Source organism: Falco punctatus (genome assembly GCF_963210335.1).
Source record: "Falco punctatus genome assembly, chromosome: 1".
Classification (NCBI taxonomy): Eukaryota; Metazoa; Chordata; class Aves; order Falconiformes; family Falconidae; genus Falco; species Falco punctatus.
Window position 1 is genome coordinate 14551128 of NC_137580.1, and position 22162 is coordinate 14573289.

Sequence of the window (22162 nt, forward strand, 5' to 3'; positions counted from 1 at the left end):
TTAAATCCTCAAACTAGAGCCTATTTGTGGTATATATAGTTCTTGCACTAATTCTCTAGATAGTGGTGAATTTCATGCTTACCTCCTTTGCCAGGAAAAAATATTAGTCTGATCTCAGGCCCAGATTTGCTTCTCAGTTATCTCAGCATTATGCCAGCATGACCCTTCTGGGGTTATTCCATTAATATAAGACAGATACACAAGCCCCTCTGCCCCTGGACTCCCCCTCCCCAAAATCCCACCCTTGATTTTTATTGCTGTCATACCTGTATTACTTTTATATGTAAATAAAACCATGCACACACCTCATTAGCATACACGGAGGACTCTGACAAAAGGACACAGGCTATGCTAAACATTGATACATCTGGGGATAATGGACAAAAGAGTAAAAATCAAAGGTATGAATTTATGTTGAATAAAGAATGTCTATCCAACTCAACACAAGATTAATGCTACTACCAGTATTTCACTATTTTGGTAAAATACATTACTCTGAAAAAAACAAGATGGGATAATATTGATTCATAATACTCTAACTTTAAACCCCACAAAAATAAGAGTCCTGCTCTCAGCTTTGCACTTGATATTGTTGTCAAACTTTATTGGAAATACATTTATTTTGATTTCTGAAAAAATCTAGCTGTGTTTAGCCATTTCACAGCTGGTGAGCAGTAAAGATGCTTCTGCCTCATTTACAGATCTTGAACATGAATCAGACAATCAACTGGAACATTAGTCAAAGAGATCAGTAGCTAATGATTTTTGACAGGTGCTGCAGTAACAGGCTAAGGCCCTGCCTGGCTAGCAGCATCTGACAATATTTTCCTGAAGCCAACAATAGGTGCTGGTAGACAGACAATGCAATTGAGTGAGACTGCTGGCCTCGTACCACTTAGTACCTCTTAAATCTTTCAGAAAAAACATGTAACTAACAGTCACTAAATAATCACTTTGATATAGCCCAGTGAAAATAAAAGACAATAGAATTGTATGCATAGGCATTTAGCAGTTCAGTGAACTCTCTCCCACAGCTCCCCAAGAAATACGTATTTAAAAATGCCTAAAAGTCTTTATTACCATAATTTGAGTGGCTACATGCCTGTGGACATCCTGAGTAAGGTCAAAAAGAGTTTCACAACACAAACCCACATGCATTTTTATTGTGGCCAAAACACAGTGTGAGAGAGGTTGGATAGCAATAAGAAAATCGTACTGTTCATGTAATGTATTGATTACATGTGAGCAGAGCTCATTGATCCCAGGAAAATAATACACCACTGTCAACTGAATGGCAGGCCGCACCTTGTTAAATGCTGAATGTATTCAGGCATAGTGAGCATCCAGAGTAGTAGCAGTCCAGCACTCTGCGTGCTCACAGTTAAGGGATACTGAAACTGGGTGCCATGCTGAAGGAAAGAGGGAGTAGTCCCTGATTTGCCAGAACTGTTATTTCTTCCTCTTTTGCCACAACTGAAATTCAGCAACTCAAATTCTGTAAATGTGAATGCTAACTCCTTAGAATCACAGAATTGTTCAGGTTGGAAAAGATCTTTAAGATCATCGAATCCAATCATTAATGTAGCACTGCCAAGTCCACTGCTAAACCATGTCCCTAAGCGTCCTTGCCCTTAGCTATATTCAATTACACTGGACTGCACTGTGTTGATAAACAAATGGAAAAAAATTAAACCAGAAGTGTACAAACATTGTCACTGTTCCTACAGAGACAGAATTTGTCTGGAATTGGCCAATCTGTTCTGTTCCAGGGACTTTAAGGTGGGTATTTGGATAATGCATAGCATAAGCATGCATCTTGAAGCAAAGGAATCAGAGACAGGGAGATGAGGAGGGATGTAAAAGAATCCAGCCAGAAGAGTGATCAAGTCAAACATCAAAGCAGAGTTCAAGACCTTCCACAGGCCCTTGCTAGGACATGGCTACCACTAAGGTGTTGCTCGGTTGACACGCTCCACGAGGGGTAACTGCTCTATCCAGTTCACACTTCCCTCCCCTGTTATACTTGGCTATCAAGTGCAATGTTTACCTCAATGCTCTATAAACTTGCATGGCAATCCATGCCTCAGGTTACTAGTGCCTGCATCTGTTTGAAGGATTAGAGAAGGGAAGACAAACATTTCACTCATTCCTTAACAGTCTATCAAGATAAGACCTAGGGTTCTTTGCCTATGTCAAATCTTACTTGTATGCTTTGCATAATATTCAGAGTATGTACATTTTACTTTGATTCTGAAAGGCTCATATGTAAATACAAGTAACTAATTGAAAAAGCTCCTTTCCCCAGAGTAATTTCAAAACTTCTGTTGGCTTCCACGAAGTCAGGAGTTCACCCTGTATGCTTCATTTTGCTGCACAGGAAACTTAAAGAAGATAAAATGTGCAAATGATTGAATAAATGTTAACTTTTGTTCCCATCCTCATTTCTTCTGTATTAGCTTCTGTATTACTGTTCTTAATTCTGGCTTTCTGTGCCACTAACAATTATATTAATTCTGATTCTCGAATCCTACAACTTTGTAGGAATGCAGTCATCATTTCATTATTTACTATACCTCATAAAGGGTTTTATTAAAAGAAATAAAAAAATTTAAAAAATCAGCCAGGTCCTTCAGAGCAAAACCCTATGCAAAAAGCAAACCCAAATATTTCTGTTTGTTATTATTGTAAAATTTGAAATCTCTACTGCAAGGGACATTACTCTAGTAAAGGCTGTTGCAATCTTTATTTAGTACAGGAATATAATGTTTTCCAAACCAGCCATTGTTGACATATTTCTTCAAAATAAAGCATGGCTTAGCAGTCTGGAGTGAAGAAGCTTCATCTGTTACCCTTTAACAGCAATATAAGAGGAAAAAACAGTTTATGTATCCTTTCCATCCTGACAGATGTGACAATAGCTGGAAACACTGTGCCTGCCAAGAGCTTTTATCAAGTATGTTATAACAACTAGTAATAAGTGTAAATAATAAATGGCTACGATCTTATGGGAAACGGTGGCAATACTAAACAATTTTTGGTGCTTGCTGATGGGAGTCTGCTAGTCTTGGAATTCCCTGGCTTCCCAGTAGAGTTTTGGCCTGACAATAAACAACAGTTTAATACTTTATCTAATCCCAGCCAGGAGGTAAGTTCAACAGCAAGCTTTTGCAGATGTTCACATCCAATAATCTATCCATAATTGATGAAACAGGGAGGTCAGATGTAATGGTTGCTACTATTCCAGCAACAAATAAATGGTTATTGACAAAACAAGGCAGTGTGGCGCTGAGTGCTGAGCAGTGACAAGCATGAAACAGTGCTGAGACAGAAGTAGTGATGTGAATACAGCCCTTCATCTTGAGAATTCCTCAATGTGATGTGTGGCACAAGGGCCACTCTGACACATAAGCAGATGGAGGTGACTTGTAAAGGAAAAATGAGATTCCACAAGTACATAAAAGACAAAGGCAGAGGCGGAGAAAGAAACAAGGAGAAAGGGGTGGACAAGACTGGAAATTTGGGTAAGTGCAATAATGTGAATTGATCAGAAATGTTTTTGTATCGCAGCACCGTGATCCAGATGTCTGGGCTGCTTTTATCACACTGTTGTGTCTCCATGAATGTACCTGGCTGTCAGATTGCTGTAGCCTCCTAAGACATTAATATCATACTATATGCATGTGCATGCTTAAATGCCCATTACTTCTTAGACAAAGCACCTATAAATATTCTGCTTCATGCTTATTAATATCTTTAGTCCACCCATGAACAGATATTTTTAATTACACAAAGTTTTCCTAGCTAAAACCAAACGAGCACACCCTTAAATTTATGTAACACAACAGAAAAAACTGCAAAGGTAAACTAGGAAGGTATACACAAAATTTAAGTCAGTTAAAAACCATTAATTTTCTGGATACCTATGTGAAAGTTAAGGAAAATTTCTCATTCAGCTGAAAATCTCATATTCTTCAAGTTTTAACCCATGTAAGAAATGTAGTAAATGGATTAATAGACTGCTTTTATTGACTGAATAAAATTTGAGTCATTTACATGCAAATAGACACTTGAAATCCTTTGCATCCATTTCAGTGCTAAGAGATAGTATTTTTACAATGTTTACTATGAAATATTATAATATGAAAAAAAGCAGAATGAAATGGTGGCCATTACTGCTATATGTAGTCATAGAAAGATTTCAGACAGAAATATTTTAAATATTAATATTACTAAAATCACTTAAAGCACCAAGGAATGTTAAATCGATTTATTTAGAAGTACAATTTATTTCACACTTTGCTACCAATTCTTTTGATCAGCTCTGAAATAATACATAAGCTGAAAGCAAAACAGCAAAACAAATTGCTTCTAGCAATGAAGCAGCAAGCTCTAGGTTTTATACTGGCATGCTTCAGTGTTTTAACTTCTCGGGTTATTTATCTGTCAAAGGATAAATTTTAAATTCCTTAAGATCTGATGCCTGAATCAAGACCTCCTATCTTCCAATCTAGCCATCGATGGCTCTGATCAAGCAAAGTTGTTAAACATTTGCTTACACCTGAACATACGAGTTGTGCCCTTGAAGTCAATGGGAATAACTGAATTTAACTTTAAACACGTATTTAATAAATAAATTGCTGTAGCTTGAACTATACCAATTTGAGAAACCAATCTAATTTTAAAAGCCTTACTTTATAGAAATTTTTTTAATGCCTGTTCATTTGAACTAAAGTATACAAAGGAAAGCAAAACCTCCCAGATTATGAATATATTTGCATTAAAGTACTGGAATTCCTGAGTTTGTACTGCGTGGATACAAATGTTTCATTTCTCCAAACACATAAAAAGTCTGACTTTTGTAAATGTATTATCTAACAGAATTAGAAAATTTCTTATACAGTTTTTCAGCCATTTGCTACAGCCCTGGGTATAATATGTGCAGTTTCACTAATGGACATACTACCAACAGTTCTTAACATCTTTCACACTACTGTTCTTCAGATAATATAAGGTACGAACTAACATGCTGTAACTATCTCTTTCCCTCAATTATATACAACATCTAGGTTCCAAGGTTTGGCACACCTAAGCTAGAAATCCAATATAGTCTAAAGTACATAAAGTAAATAACCTCTATAGCATACAGTTGTACTGCTTTGTCTTTTTTGTTCCTAGCCTGTGGGAATGAAATGAGTGGAAACCTGTATATCAGCAGTTATTTAGAAAAAAAAAAGGTATATTTTATTAGCTACTCTAAAAAAAAGTTTCAATGCAGTAAGTAGAAAGTGCCTGCCTAAATCACATCTTTTAACTGACAGAAGACAGTTGTTAAGAGTTTTAGAAACCTCAGTCAGGGCAGGTGGACTACTTGTAACCTTATATCCCATAAAACAGACACTGTATAACTGTGGTCACAGTCTGGCTCCCGCCTTGCTAGGGAAAGCATAAGGAAGAGCCATCTCCACTGGCCATTCTGAGCAGAGATGGTTCCATCCCATCAGCTATATTAAAAAGGTAGGATCAGAGCAAAGGCTCCACAATTGCCAACTGCTCTGCTCTGCCCTTCATGTCTTGCTGAAAAGTAGATGCAAAGATATTTCTATTCCCTTGCAGAGCAGTTTAAGGTGTTTTTATGGCTTCGTCCTCAATGTTTCAACATACTGGAGCTAAGCAAACCTCCAATAAATGACAATTTGCTGCTCTTGAGTTCAAACATAACAGTTAGCAACAACTTCATGGAAATAATTCAGAGTTGTACAATGAATTCTCTTGCTCTTAAGATATACGTTATTATTATTAATGCAGAAGCATGTAAATATTCTTATTAATGTTGCACTGCAGCCCCCTCCAGTTCTTTTGCAAACTCATACATCGAGTGTGTGTGCACATGCACGCAAGTGCATGTGTCTATAAGGTAGTAATAAAACTTGCCATTTTGTAATAGATATCCTGAGTCAAAATCTTACAAAAAAAATCTTACAAAAAAAGTAAGAGTTTGAACTTTGGGAAAGCACAGTTGATGTATGAAATGTTCTAAATTCAGGATGTTTCATACACCTATTTTAAGTAAGGCTTCATAAACCTTATAAATATATATAAACCCACTAACTTTCATACTGTTTGGGAATTAAAAACAAACATGCAAACAAAATAATGTCCTCCATTCATAGCCCCCAAAACTGAGGTTTTAAACTTTGTCACCAACTCACATTCAGATAATGAGAACACCAGTGGTCAGATAGTCCTAAAATTCTGAAAAGGTGCTATCGATTTATCTGATGGAATGTGGAGTCGAATTTGCAGCTCACTGTAGTTGTCTTGCTCTTTTGGTACGTATGAATGATTAAATTTAAAATTGTAATGGATGAGATGAAAGACAACCCATTTATGGTGTTTTGGTAACCAGTCTTAAGGAACATGAGACTCCTGAAGAGTAAGATTGATACCAACGAGTTACTAGTGCATTTATTTTCATTGTTGCTATGGGAAAACATGGAAATGTGATAATCTGATTTGCTTGTCATCAAGTAATTATGTATTGAGTATTTTTTGTTTCTCATGCTCTGTATTTTTTGTATACCTTGACTACTGTAATTCTGCAGCAGTATTGCATTTAAGAGAGTTTTCTTATAAAAGGTAGTCTTGTGATACATATATGTTGACAAAAATCCAGTTTACTGAAGGGAGATATTCCGGTGACATTAACCAAGCAAAATGTAATTTGAACCACAGACTCAAAAGGAAAATGATACCATGTTCCAAGGTAATTCAGTGAAGATTCTCAACACAAATAATTTCCAGTTTCTTGATTCCACCAATATTTGAGCCAGTATACTTTGTCAGGGCAAAGTTCACTATCAGTACTAATTGTTCTCACACAGTTTTGTTTGTACTACCTTTACCAATGCCTAGCAGCAGGGACCTTTCAGAAACATGAAACAATCACTTTCAGAATTGGCTCACTAATACTAGACCTTCAGGAAGAAAACCTTTCTCCATACATATACGTTGTCAGTGTTTGATCAATCAGAAGTGCCTACCTTCAAGGCTGACTCAGTTTCTGTCTGTTTTTTTTATTCCTCAGATATGAAAAATAAAAAATTTCTATATGAGTACGCTTTTAAGAACAATTTAAAAATCACTTCAATAAAAGTGAAGCCTCTAGGAATGATGAGACCTTTTCTTAAACTGGTATGCTAAAATGTTTTTTCAAGCATATGATGCCATTTGCTAAGCTGAAAATGTTATACTTTATTACTAATGGCTAAATATCACTTACAGATGAATAAAGAACAATCTGGCTGATTTAAAAGAACAAAGTTTGAAATAATTTCCATTGAGTAGTATCTTTCGATGTATTTTGCAAGTCTCCATTTAAAGTGTTTCTTTTCCTGGTAACAGTAATGAGAATTTAAACTTAGACTCCATGGTCTACCCAGACACCATTGACAGAAATGCGTCTTGAAGTTCAGCCATCCAGCAAAGCACTGGAACAGTAAGCATATCTCAAAGGAATGATGCTCATTCTTCTCAGCTACCTTTCACAATGTTTGGGAGAAAAGGGGATAACATTCAGTCTACCTTTTGGAGTTCTTTTACTTGCTAAGATCCTCCTTGATGCACCAAATTCATACATACATACGATCATAATCTGTATGACTAGACACAATTGGTATAATTAGATAAAATATACTGTGCATACTAACTTTGGAATATCTGCGTCCCAGATACATTTACTTATATTCTCTCTAGCTGCATCAGTTGAGATAAAATTTTCAGTTGTTTTGATACAGACTTTTTCAGAAATTATGGTCATAAATCACCTCTGATTACTTTAATAGGGTCATTTTGAATGTGAAGATGTCTTTGTAAGTTCATAAATTTTCTTGATAATTTTATGCCTGTGGCTTGTATATCGTAATTCTGACAATCCATGCACACAGCATTATGTCATAAATTACCACATTTATTTTGGCATGAGTCTCAGTACTCATGAACATTGCCTCTGTTGTTTAAATATGTAACATATCTGAAACACAGGATTCAACATCTGAAATAAAGGAACACTTGGAAAAACCCTAAAGCTCAGACAAGGGATGAGGACTGGAATTTTCCTCATGATTTGGGATGCAACTCTAATTGAAAGAGAAAAAAAATCCATGATGCCTAACTCTTTGAAGCACTCTTGAAAGCCCAGTTAAAAAAAAAAAAAATTCCAGGTCAAGCATTAGATTACAATATCTCATGCAAGGTTTCTAATGACAGAAGCGTTTGTTATACAAGTCTGAAGAAAAACATGTAAACAGTAACTTTTACTTTAAAATTAGCCTAGATGGAGAACTCCCCCTGACAAAACCTGTAAGGTTTAAGAGAAAATTTATATAATGTGAGCTATTAATATTTTGTGTCATATTTTGTGGAAAAGCCGTTAGGCTTGATTATAAACCAGATGATATGAAAAATATTATGAACCTATCACACTGCTATTGAACATAATTAGTTCTCAGGCTTTTAAACTTGCACACACTTATGTTTTTACATCTGAGTAGGTCCACTGAAATCAATCATATATATCAAATAAAATTAAACCAATTTATACAGATTATACACCAAATCAAATTATATTAGATTAAACACCAAGTGCCTAGCAAATACACACCCTTCTCCAACAAAACTAGCCCATTCAATACAAAGTCACTGCATATTTTTGATATAATAGGCTGCAGCTTAATCATTTCAACCTTTAATTACTGCATCAGATAATGAATATTTTGAACATATGCTTCTCCACTCTGCTAGAAGACATGAATGAAAGAGACACAAGTTTATATGCATGCTCCTGTGTGTGCGTGTTGGGGGAGGGAGAGGCATGCTAAACAGCAAAAGGAACCAAGTGGCAACAATTGGAGGAAATGGTATCTGTAACAGCTGCTCCTTTCAGATTCCCCTAGAAGGAGACTGCCTGAGGTGGACCACAGCACAAAAGGATAAAGAAGATGAAAACTGATGCAAAACAGGAAAATAACTGCTGAGACCCCTGAGCCTACATCCGAATAGTCCCAAGCTGTGTGGCAAGACCTCTTTAGCATGCTACAGAAGCTGGTGATGAACTACATATTACCATGAGGCAAACTGGCTCCTAGCAGTATTGTCTGCATGTTATGTGTAATGATAACCAGTAGTCCTCTGGGAACAGGATGCAATGATTTCATCTCCGTAAGCATCTGAGCTCCCCTTGGATACAGAGACCATTAAACTGAGAACAGAAGGGTAAATTTTAGGCAATGATTTCTAATTGGAGAGTGAAGACAACTTGTGCTCAACAGTACTGTCAACCACTGATATTTTACTGCTGTCTATATTGATCAGTGTTAAGGACAAAGGAACTAAAATTTTACCCCTTTTTCTTAGTCCCATAATACACACTCTGTTTTCTGAATGAAAGTACTTCATAGGTTTCTCATGTAATATTATTGGAAATGCCATTATATTAGGAAATACGTCTGTATTATAATACAATGTTGTATTATTTACACTGAAATGTATTGGTGTTTTCATTACTGTTAACATAACATTTTATACTCTTAAAATAATGTATCATTTATGTGTTGTACTACAGAGACTTTCTTTCCCTTTTAACAAAAATGCACATTGCTTTCCTTATCTCTCAGGTGTCTTTGTAAGACCAAAACCAATAGGCATAACCTATTACATGTGTATATTAAATGAATAGTAGTTCACTACAAAATTCAAGGTTTTGGAATCTTCCTTTAAAAAATAATAATTCTGCACATGACAAAAAAAACCCACAAAAACTTCCAAATGACTGCTGTAACTTTTTGGCAGGAGGCATGAAGAACAATGAAGGTAAAGGAGTAGTTATAAAACATAAGCAAAATGGATCCTGAGGAAACAATGCCAAGGCATCTAATATTTTTGATGCTTTCAAGGGTAGTTTGATCCTTTGTATATCATGGAGACTGTGCGGTCTTGTTCATTAATTATTTTTTCCTGTGATGAAGAGATCAAATATGCATGCAGCCTTCTTTATTTAGCACATTTGCTTATCTTGCTGCTCTTCATCATTCACACAGTTTATTATGACTCTCAGAAACTTAACAGAAAAGTTGATCGTGTAAGAATGCCAGCACACATTTGTCTGTCAAAAAACAATGCAGATAAACTACAAAAAAATCTAGTCTAATCTGTCATACTGTATTCTTGGAAGACATTAAATATCCTCTTCTTACTGCTGTTGCAACCATTAGATATAATTTTATTAAATTATATGTAGCTTTTAAATTTTGAAATATTTTCACATTCAGCTACAGACTTTGATTGCGACTGATGTGAGAACAGGCTCCCACTTCTCCAGCATTCAGTTGATTTATACAGAAGATAGGCCTATCAGTGTTGAAGAATTAGGTATAAATATGGTCAATAACTTTTGTAAAATCATACCACAAATCACTGAAAGTATGTAAAAGGATATTTCAAGTCTGAAATCTAGAACCCTTCCTACACTGCAGAAGCCAAGCAACCAATATTGAAACCCACATTGAATTCACTCTGTGACTTTTCTTGGTCTATTTCTGAAAAAAATAAACCACCACAAGAGACAACCACAAAGATTGACCTCTATAAAACATGTCCATTAACAAATACCAAGTCATTCTGCAGTTAAAGGAACAAACAGAAATAGAAGTAGCAATTATCCAGCTGATTAATCACAATAATCATGGGCAAAATATTCAAACTAAATTTCCACAAAATGTTTTTAGGAGGATCATGGAGAACTGTCACTTCTCTGATGACTGGCACAGACAAATCAAGTTGTTGCTTATCCTTCCTCTCACACCAACCTATGAGGAACTAGAGGAACCCTCCTTTCAGACTAGAATTCCACATGTAGAATTCTCATTGTCTTAGAATTATTATGTATGGAGACTCAGGGGAAACATGAGAAGAGAAGCTTGAACTCAAGTATCAACAGAGCAGATTGCATCAGCATTACAGCTTTTCATACCAAAAGCAATGCATATTTCTTCTAAATTCCTGATGTTCTGAAAAGCTCAGCATATGAATTGATGTATTTTTAATTGCTGCCCACAACTGTGCTGTATCAAACTAGCTTGCAAAGCTGGTGTTTTATACAAAAACTTAACTAAACAGAAACTGGTTTACGTACATATGGATACAGGAAAAGCAAAGATAGTCACATATAACCTGAATTGTCAATTTGTATTATTTCTGCAGATCCAAACATTGAAACCTGGACTCTATCAGTTTGGAATTTATTGGAACCATAATTGCTTAAACCACATAGATCCCCATCTACAGAACTAAATACAGTTATAAAAGGCCCAAATGTCTCCAACAATTTTCCACTCTCCAAAATGCCTAAGATGCCAAGGAGGCAGAGAAAGGCATTGGGAAAGCTAAAGCAACTTTAAAATAAACTTACTGGTAATGCTGTCTCTTGTTCTCCAGCAAAATGATATGCTAAACTTAAGCAATACAGAGCTTCTCCTTCCATCTTCATGTCACCTCCTAAAGAAAGGTTTAAAGTTACAGTTACCAGCATAGTTTGAAGACTATTAGTATAGACAGTTCTTTCAGGTTCTTAAATAACATACAGATGTTTAAATACTGTAGTAAGCTTTTCCTTCTCCTTACCCTTGCTATTTATCACTTTCCAAAAATACATAGTGCTAATTAAAAATAGAGGCAATGGATTTAAACAAATTTCAACAAGAAAGTTCAGCAAAGTCTGAGAAAATATCTTCCAGTAAGTAATGCAGTATCATCAATTTAACATGCTGTAATGTTCTCTATCATGAATTGTTTAATAATACCCAGGGTATCTTCACACCAGAAAATCACAGTAGCCTCTCTCTATATATATTAATACATAAAATAAAAGTAGCTACAAATATATAATACACCCTAATACATAAACGCAAAGTATGTTGACCCATGACCAAGAGGTAACTATCAGTAGACCAGGTTTATATTTCTTGTTCTCATGGCTATTTTGCAGCCTGCTGTAGGCTAGAATAGCTAAAAAAAGGGGTATCTTATCCTGGAAGCAGTAGTCACAGAAAATTCTGCACAGGCAGTTACTAACTGAGGTGTATCACACTTTTCCATGCCGTGTTTTATTTCTATAATACTGGTCTAACAAACACAGCTTGCTGTTTTTTCAATATTGCTCCCTCAATAGAAAATAATCCATTCAATATTGAAATGTCTATCAACTAATTATATAAACGCTTACTGTAGCACACTATATTCAAAACTTTTCCTCCATAACATGAGTATCCATAAAACCAATTGTAGTTGAATTTATATTAAAAATAGCCCAAAATCCAGTCTTTCTGTTGCTCAATATCCACCTACTCAAACACAATAAAGAGTGGAAAATCAACCTGAAGCATAACTGCATATCAAGATACTTTGTTAAATGTGTAAATAGATATAGTTGCAATGAAAAGGGAGATTATCTACTTGCAATTGTCAGGCTAATAAATTCTTTGTGTCCAAACACACAAAAGCCTACTGGATCTCTTGAAATATTGTAATTGCTGAGGCCATAGCAATACTCCATCTGTAGCACTTACTACACAACATAAAATTATGAAAAGCCTGTAACTCAAAAAACCTGATGGTCTTTTCCAATATTCAATATCCCTTAAAAGGCTTAATGAGGGAAAAGGATACAGAAATACAGTTTCACAGAGAAATAATAAGTGAAAAGTTGCTAGGCATATAAAAACCTCCCTTCCTCGCTTAAGAACAGTCTGACAGTCTGAAGTGGGAGATATCTAATTCCAGTTAATTAAATAAATAAACGTACATGATGGCCCAGAAGGAAAGAATGGATACTACAGATGGAAGCCAGAGCCAGTGTGGGTTTAACTAAACTTTTAAATACGGTCTTCATAGATACAGGCTACGGTTCTGGACTGGGGATAGGAGAACTTGTCTGAATGGAGCTTCTAAAGCTTAAAATTAAAGAGAACAATGGCAAGTATGCTGTGCAGCGATATTTACTACATGTCTCAGGAAGCTATGAAAGCGATTGGTTTGAAGTCAGGGCACTGAAACATATGCCTGGTCAAAGTAAGTTTTGGAAAGGCATCAGATCCATTTTGACAATCTCTCATTTCCAGCAGTTTTCACTAGAAAAAGGAAGAAGTTGATAGGAAACTTACTCAGCGCTCAGCTCTCCTTCTAGTTACTACAGTAAATACTAGTAGTGGCAGCTTTACTAGTGGTAGCTGTGACTTAAGCATGTATTTTAAACAGCTAAAGAAAAAGCTAAAAGCTTGGATTTGATCAACAGATGCAGTTTTAAACGAAAGTGAATTTATGGGTGCATGTGTTCTTCATCTGATGAATTGTATTGCCAATCTCAGTATTTGGATACATACCCCCAAGAGGAAAGATCTAGACAGGCAACTCACAAAACATATCTATTAATGTACATTGCAGATAAAACCAAAACAGGTGACTTAGTGGTTTAATGAAAGTAAAAAATTAGCCAAATACAATCATATACCCTCTTAAATTAAACATTTGGAATGGAAATAATTGAATTCTTGCCCCCAAAGTCCTGTTTGGTTTATTCCCCCAAAATTACCATAAAATGTTTAGGTTTCCAATGGTGTTTTAAAATATTATTCTTCACGAGGTAAGAAAAGATGAGACATTTTGGGTCTTTAGAATTAATACAATCAAAGACAATATAATAAAAAATCTGAAACAGAAACAATTTGCTGGTGCATTTTAAAATAATAAATGGCAAAGTTCACATAGGCTTAGATGCCTGAAAGCTTGTTCATTTTTTCCAAGAGTATCTGTTGGTATAAAGGTATTTCCTTTTAGGAACATGCCTTGGTTTCACTGAATAAATTTTATACTTTTCTATAGATTGCTGTGTTCTACTATCTACCTGCATATGTTTGCAGCAAACCCTATTTTAAAATTTGGAAAAAATTTTCAATTTATTTGCTTGTTTTGGTAGTTTAATTCTATCTATCCCAATGACTATACAAAGACTGGGTAACAGATTAATGTTGGGCATACATTATTAATTTTAAAAACCTAATGTATCTAGTGATAAATATTGAATTAATATTATATATTAATTGTATGTGCAATTCATATGCAAAATACGCCCCTTAAGGAATACCATGAAAGGCTCTTGAATTGCTGTGCATGGAAAAGGATGATTATTTGAGGTCTTCTACCTTACTTCTGAGAAGCACTCCAATAATCATCTAGGATAATAATTTAGGAAAAGTAAGCCTGTGGAAGTGAACATTTAACAGCTCCTTTTGAGAAGCAAGCATTATTAAGATTTCTGAAAAAACCTGAAAATTATGTATATTTTCATAAAGTCATCTTGTATGATTCGCCTTTTTTTTTCTGTTCCCTCTTGTGCAGGAAATGCTCCAGAGCATGGTATTTCCAGCTGATCAACATCTCACGTTATATATAATGTTCAGATGCTATTCTAACTTCACCCCACTTTAAACCTATCCACATATGAATGAAGCTTCATACAGCCATTACCTAGAACAAGAAGGCAATCAGAAGCATTCTGCATGGATTTCAGACCAGGAATTCATGCTTCACCAATCTGACAGCTTTCTACAATATAACGACTGGCTTGGTGGATGAAGGGAAAGCAGCAGATGTTGTTTCCATCAATTTCAGCCAGGCTTCTAACGCTGTCTCCCATAACATCCTCATACACAAGCTGGTAAAATATGGCTTAGATAAACGGACCGTGAGGTAGACTGACGAGCAGCTGAGCTGCTGGCCTTCAAAGGATTGTAAGCAGCAGCATAAAGACCAGTGAGAGGCCAGTCACTAGCGGTGTACTCCGGGATCAATACCGGCACCAATACTGATTAATATCTTCATCAATGGCCTGGATGGTGTGACTGAACACACCCTCAGCGTGTTTGCAGGCAATGAAGAAGCGAGGAGGGTTGACCGACCCACCAGGTAGGCGGTTGTGCTGCCATTCAGAAGGACCTCTGCAAGCTGGAGAAATGGGCCGATGGCAGTGCCGTGAAGTTCAGGAAAGGGAAATGCAAAGTCCTGCACCTGGGGAGGGATAAGCCCAGGCTGCAGGCTGACTGGGCGGAAAGGAGCTTGGCGGAGAAGGACCTGGGTTTCCTGGTGGACAGCAAGTTGCTCGTGACACAGCAATGCACACGCATGGCAAGGATGACTGGCGGGATCCTGGGCTGCATTAGGCAGTACGTCAGGAGCAGGTTGAGGGAGGTGATCCTTTGCCTCTACTCAGCACTGGTGAGGTCACCCCAGGAGCACTGTGTCCCATTCTGGGCTCCCCAGTACGAGAGAGAGGGACACGGTCGAGTGAGTCCAGTGAAGAGCTGCAACGATGACTAAGGGGCTGGGAACACCTGCCCCAGGAGGAGAGGCTGAGGGAGCTGGGACTGTTGAGATCACAGCAGAGAAGGCTCAGGGGGGAATTTCATCAAAGTGCACAAATTTCTGGGGAGGGTGTTAATTAGAGGGAACAAGGCTCTTCTCAGTGGTGCTCAGTGACAGGACAAGAGGCAGTAAGTGTATTAAGATATACAGAAGGAATCTGGTTTGTTCATGATGCAAAAAAGTTTTCTAAGTAATAAATAAATATGTAGAGTGAAAATGTAGTGTTCCAGCAGGTAATATCACTAAAAAAATGCCAAATCAGCTGTGACTAGCCAGTCAAAACCAGCAAGCTGAGCTTCCATCAGTGACTTCACTTTCTGATTATGGGTTCACTGTTATATACTATTATTCCCAAAAGGGAGGTGTTTTGGGTTTTTTTGGGTTTGGTTTTTTTTTTTTTTTAGATAAAGCTTTCAGGAATCTAAAAGATTCTTTGTTGTCAGCAAGAAGGCATTTCTTGTTTAGTGAGATCTGGAAGTGTATTGATAGCATTTGTCTTTGAATTTCATAGGAAATAATGACCCAGCCAAACACTTGACAATTTCTACTTTACTCTTGGGAAAATCATGACATGCACATCAAATAAAGGAATGGGAAAGTGTTATTTTTCACCTACCTTCTTTTGCCATTTTTAAAGCTTTTATTAGCGTTTTGATGGCCTGTTGGTGTTCTTTATTTTCTAGCATTTTGTCTGCTAGTAATGTATAAATTCTCCAGAGATGCTCACACGCCAGTGAATTGTAAGTACGGCCTGTCTCATCCTTCCATGTCGAACCCTCTGTTAGCTGATAAAATGCTTCATAATGCTCTGCAGCTTTCATGACATGACCTGAAAAATGAATTCGTAATTACAATCAGTGTAATCAAAAAATTTTTTTTTAAAGTTATTAGTCTATAATAATTTTCTCATTAGAAAGTAAGTTGCAGCCAATCATTTCACAGATTTCTCAGGAATCTCCAATATACAACTTACAGGTCACTGGAAAATACTACCAAATCTCACAGTTACCAGTAATGCTGTAATTTAAGCTTATTAAATTCTAAATTAGCTTTCCTTTGTAGATTCACAATGTTAGGCAGGTGTGATCCCAAGGATGCAAAGTCAGATTTTTCTAGAAAATACATCTAGTACAGATTCATAAATATAGCCTTTGTGGATCTCATATTTCAAAATCTCATCTATGCATAAATAAACACAATTCAAACTATTCCTCAAGTTTCTTTTTCCATATCGATCAATCCAAATCAAAACCAGTGTTGAAAGATTTGAAATGTGGAGAACAGAGGTATCAAAACTATGTGTGTGTGTGAAATATCTTTATTCACATAATTTAATTGATGAAAAAAGAATTATTATGCAAAGTAATTTATTCAACAGTTAGTACTAAGCCAGCTCTGGTGAGCTTATGTAGTAAATTTACTGGAAGAGCATTAACCAGTAATAGATTAACTATTGAGCCTGAAGTAATACAATTTAAAGTCTTCAAATGTAAGTTAAACATCTTTAAGGCGAGAGAAAGTTTGAAGATAAAGTTCAATTCATTTTAACATGCAAATAGTTCCACCCTCCTCTCTGCATTCAAGCTAGATTTATCTCTGTGTATAGATGCAACCCAGGAGATTTCCACCGTTTCTGGACAACAGAAATTCAAAGCCCTTTGAAAGAACAGAAAAGCTTTTCCTTATACCTAATGAGTACAGAAAAACTGCTGGGAAGCAGGTAAGATGAGACCATTTACAAGCAAGAAAATAATAAAAAAAAGCATTTTGGTCACAGTACCTTGTTTTACAAAGAATGTTCTATAGAAGGGACAACTGGGAATGGGACTCTTCCTGGTAAGCTTGTGTGTGTGTGATGGAGGAATCTTGTCCCATAGGTCAACAATATATCAATTGCTATTTCTATTTCTATTAAAAGGTGAAACAAACCATAAACTAAGTTTGTTCAGATGTGTTTGTGGTTTACACCTTTTCTGAAACATGATTTACAGGGCATGATTACTGTTTTGCAGACTGTTCTTACAGTGCTGCATTCAAATTACAAAAAGAACCAGGAAGAAGAGAAGTTGTTTCCCAATTGTACAAAAGGAAGGGAGAGAAGCTTGGAGAAAGACCTTCTTTAAGCATTCCAAGAGAAAACAAGTCTAGTTCTCCAGGCCTCCAGCCAACCTAGAAGCAGCAGAACAGCTATGACTGATTCCTCTTATTAATTTAATTTTGTCTTTTGCATAGGTTACCCTTTTATTACCATGCTTTCAATTTTGCAATATAAAACATAACTCTTATATTTATTAGAATTGAATTTATTGTCATATTCAGCTTCTCAGATTATTAAAATGAGTTCAACTAAAACTGACAAACACAAGAAACTTCTCTTTCAAAGAAGCAACTAATTCAATGAGTTTCATACACAGATCATTTTAAGGCTTTACGATCTCTGATTCATATAAAAGTCCCAGAGGACACAAGAAAGAGTGCTGCAGAGTGAAGTGCCAGGTAAAAGGGGAGATGGCAGGCTTTATTCAGTTTAACTCCAGCTAGGGACAGGTATTGTGGAAATCACACAAAATGTTGGAAAAAATCTTATTGACAGAGTAGCTGTCAGACCCTGTAAACAGACAGGAAAAGTTCTATACATTCTTTCCAAAACATCACATACTTTACATCAGACAACAAACAGAAATGCAAAATGAAATTATCATGACCAGTACAAGCTGTTTAAGGATTCACTGACAGTACACGTAACAGGGAAGAGACGTAGACTTGCTAAACCCAGATGAAAACTCTTGTCCATTCTAAAGAGGTTTCCAATTTGAATTTGGGTTTCTGCCTATCCAGCCCGCCCAGCTAACTTCTTAGGGCAAGTCCAACTCAGAGATCAACAGAATTCCAGTTATCCAAGTTGCTAAATGCAGAATTAAGATAATAATTGAAGAAGCTGGTGTCAGCTTTCTGACCAATGATGGACAGTTGAGTTGAAATTTAATTTTAATAGCTAGACACAGCATTTTATCCACTTGGATACTCATAAGCACACACAGAATCCTCCTTGGAATTCTCCCCAAAGTTTATTAATCAACTGATTAGTCCTTTTGAAAGGATATTGCCATAAATTTAAGTGATCGAGTTTCACTACATGTGCAATGGATTAATTCTTTAGAATAATAGATTTTGATTCATGTGTAACTCAAAAACTTCTAGTAAGAATGGGAAGCAACAAATAAATGAATGGTATCGCCTGGATGAATAATTTGAAGCTGAACACAGTATCTGAGTTTCTCCTAAAGACTCCGTAATATAATCTCTTAACGGGACACATCATTTAGGTAAATAATACCTGCAACCTTCAGAACTATTGTTTAGATTGTTAGAACCATCAGGTATGGTAATTCTTACCCATGCTTCCTCACTTGCAGTATCCCCTTGAGAAAGTTTCTGTCAGACTAGAAATTGAACTCATATATCCCATGTACCCCACAGTTCTTAAGAGTTGACCTAACCACAAGAGCTGTGACCTGACATTTTACCAGATCTCAGTGAAATCTCTTTAGAAACAATACATCTATAGCAAGCTTTAAAATACAAAAGCAATATAATTATTTTTGGTACTACTTAAATGGAACTAAATTACATTTGGCTTCAATAAACTGTCAAGAAAGATTATGAAGTAAAAAGTAATAAAATCTCCTCACAAAAATGGCAAAACCAAGATGCTGAGCAAAAAAACCCAAACCAACACTAAACACCTGCTAGTTTCCTAAATGAGGGAGAGTTGGAATTCCTGACCTGAAAGCCTTTACATGGCTGAGAATTTGCTTACTGGTGACTCTTTCAAGTAATATTAGCTGTTTGGAGACCTCTCAAATTCATGGAAGGTGAAAAATTTTAGATTTTGAAATTCATTCCTCCATCAAAATATTCTGAAATCCTTTGTTCTCAGTGGCAAATGACAGATCAGCCTACCTCTTTAATCCATAATGTGTATATGAACCTCAAATGTTATAGAAAAATTATGTTTTCAGTGGAGTGGCAAGTTTATTCACTGTCATAAGTCAGTTTAGTTGGCATTGATCTGGCCAGTACATTCCAATCTTTAAACACTGAACTACTGTTAGGTGCAGACATAGGTAGGTGCTGTCTGAAAATCTTGAAAAGCATTAGAAAAAAGCAATAAGCCAATAACAGAACATTTCTGAGAGTATTTTTATCTCACCTGAGCAGTAACAAGGCAGAGTTTTAAATGACTTATTATCTACTGAAAGAAGAAAAAAGTAAAGAAGGAAAAACAATGAGTAGGAAAATCACTTGGAATAGTTTGTAGAAATGTATCTTTTAAATCTCTAGGAATTCAAAGAGAAAATCCAGAGGGTGTTTCTAGGAAATCTGTATCTGAAAAATCTATTTTCAAAATGTTATACAAAGCAGTATAGCCATTTTCAGTTGGCAACATCAACAACAATTGTGTATTTCTTTTCCCACTGCCATGCAGAAATTAGCTCAGCATGTACTAAATGGAGTTTGAGAACCTCTGATATCTCTTCCCTGTTTATCAAAGGAATCAAAAAAAGGAGAAACATAACTTTTAGAACATATATACTACCATTACTAAAATATTACAGTTTAATGTAGCTCAGGGCATGGTGTAACAAAAGAAACCCTATCAGCAATGGTTTAATCTTAAATATGGAAGGTAAACATTGTCACAATACAATTTTGGGAGTAAAGAATCAGTTTTAAACAATTACATGAATGTAAGACATCACTCTGCCACCAACAGTATCAAATTTTAGAAGTTACTCTTGTTTTCACAGCAACTCCATATGTATGCACAAAGATTTGTGCTATAGTTTTCACCGAGTTGCTTAGAAGTTAAAAAAATATGTTCATTCAAGCAAAAGAACTCAATGTAAATTTGTAAATACTGAAGAGAAACGTTTTTACATTATCTAAACCTTCCTTTATAATTCCCTTTCCTAAAACCCACTCCAAAAGTATACATTTGTTATATCAAAATAGATATCAAACCAAAAGGCATATAGATGGAGACTACTATTTTGCCTTTTTTTTTAAGTAGAAAGATTGACTAGATATTAACACAAATGGGTTTAAATGTGAAGCTGCCATAAAAGCAGGCACATAAATGTAATTCTCCCAGCCGCTATTTTGATGCACATTTTTGATTCCATGAATATTTTATGAAATGGCCCAAACTAAAGCCATATAACATTCCTGCATTACTGATGCTTGCGCCCGTAAGCTACAAACATTAGAGGCATGATTGAGTGCATTAAAATGAACTCATTCAGCAGTGCATTGATTACTTGAAGGAGGAAAAAAAAAAAAAAGTTACTCCCACTTAAGAAAACAGCACACAAATCTGAAGTTTTCAATACTGAAATTGAAGATAGCAAATTTAAATAATGTGGTATTTAATAAAGGCAGTGCAAAACTATCTAGAATTCTCTATATACAGTCCTGACATTAATTAGGTGAGATGTTAATTAGGTCCACAGATTGCTTCCAGTAGTGTACAGGTAATTTAAAATGTCACAATCTGCAAAAAGCAGTGACTGACCTGTTCTAGCTCCATGCCTCAGCAATACTGAGAGCACCTAATGATTTCCTTTTCTATCAGCTCATACATTTACCAATGAAAATAATGCCACAGAAGCAATTGCACAAAAAAGTGACAGGTCTGTTAGGTACATTTCTTCAGCAGCACTAGTATAAGCAGAAAGCACATTTAATTCTAAATTATAAACAATTACTGAGGACTTTAGGAAATATTCCACTTTAGCTTAAAACAACAACCTAAAAGAACAATAAGGCTTTATGTATATTATTGCATATTTTAATCTAGAACTAGGACATCTTTCATAATCAATTATTTCACTGTACAGTGTGGACATAAAATCTGCTTGAAGCAACAGTTAATGGTAGCAAAAAAAGAAAAATGTTATTACTATTTTAAAAGTTATAGGCTTACATTTCAGCTTAACTGCTTAAACTACTTCTATTATTTTTAGTTTCCTATATTCAATTACAATAATTATGGTAGCAATATTCACACTGAAACAGTTAACAATCTGTCACGGTTTCTAATGTGAGCCACTATCTACAGAGGTTGTTATAAGTCTTTAATAGAGATGTGTTGGGAGGTAGAATGGAAAGATTACAAGAATCATGAAAGCAGGCTCTCATTCAGTAAATAGTTGAACCACCCTGGGCTCCTGAGGTAAAATGAATTGTACAAAAGTCCCAGAAGTCACTGGGACTGATCCCCGATGCAAGAACTTGAGTTTAAGTTCCATGTGCAAAAGCAAGACAAAAATTCTGGAAGACATTTAAGATAAAATTTTGCGGTTCCATAACTCCACAAGATTCCTTTAAAATACAACCAACCATCAGACAACAATCAAGGTATTCTTAAGACAAAGGATAAAAAGTTATTTTCATTTACTATACAGGAGCCAATCACATTTTTCAGAAAGATTGCACAGGGGGTTTTAGCTCATAAGAATATTGTGTAATGAACATGTTGGCTCATCATGGGTTATTCTGACAATTTCCCCAGTTTGACAATACACCAGTAGATCTCTCCCTAAAGTCTAAGTTGCTGAAGGTCAATTGAAAGCTTGCCTGAGAAGTAGAAGGCTTGAAGACATAAAGGAGAAGGAAGAAGATAGAAGGA

The 22162-nt window shown here is 35.8% G+C and overlaps 1 protein-coding gene across 1 annotated transcript in view; it reads right to left on the reverse strand.

Annotated features, from left to right (window-relative positions):
- The window catches only part of TTC29 (tetratricopeptide repeat domain 29), a 139567-nt gene that overhangs the window by 71007 nt on the left and 46398 nt on the right, over positions 1–22162 (reverse strand). Inside the window, 2 exon segments of the mRNA XM_080373756.1 lie at positions 11465–11550; positions 16088–16300. Coding sequence (XP_080229882.1) covers positions 11465–11550; positions 16088–16300 — 299 coding nt within the window.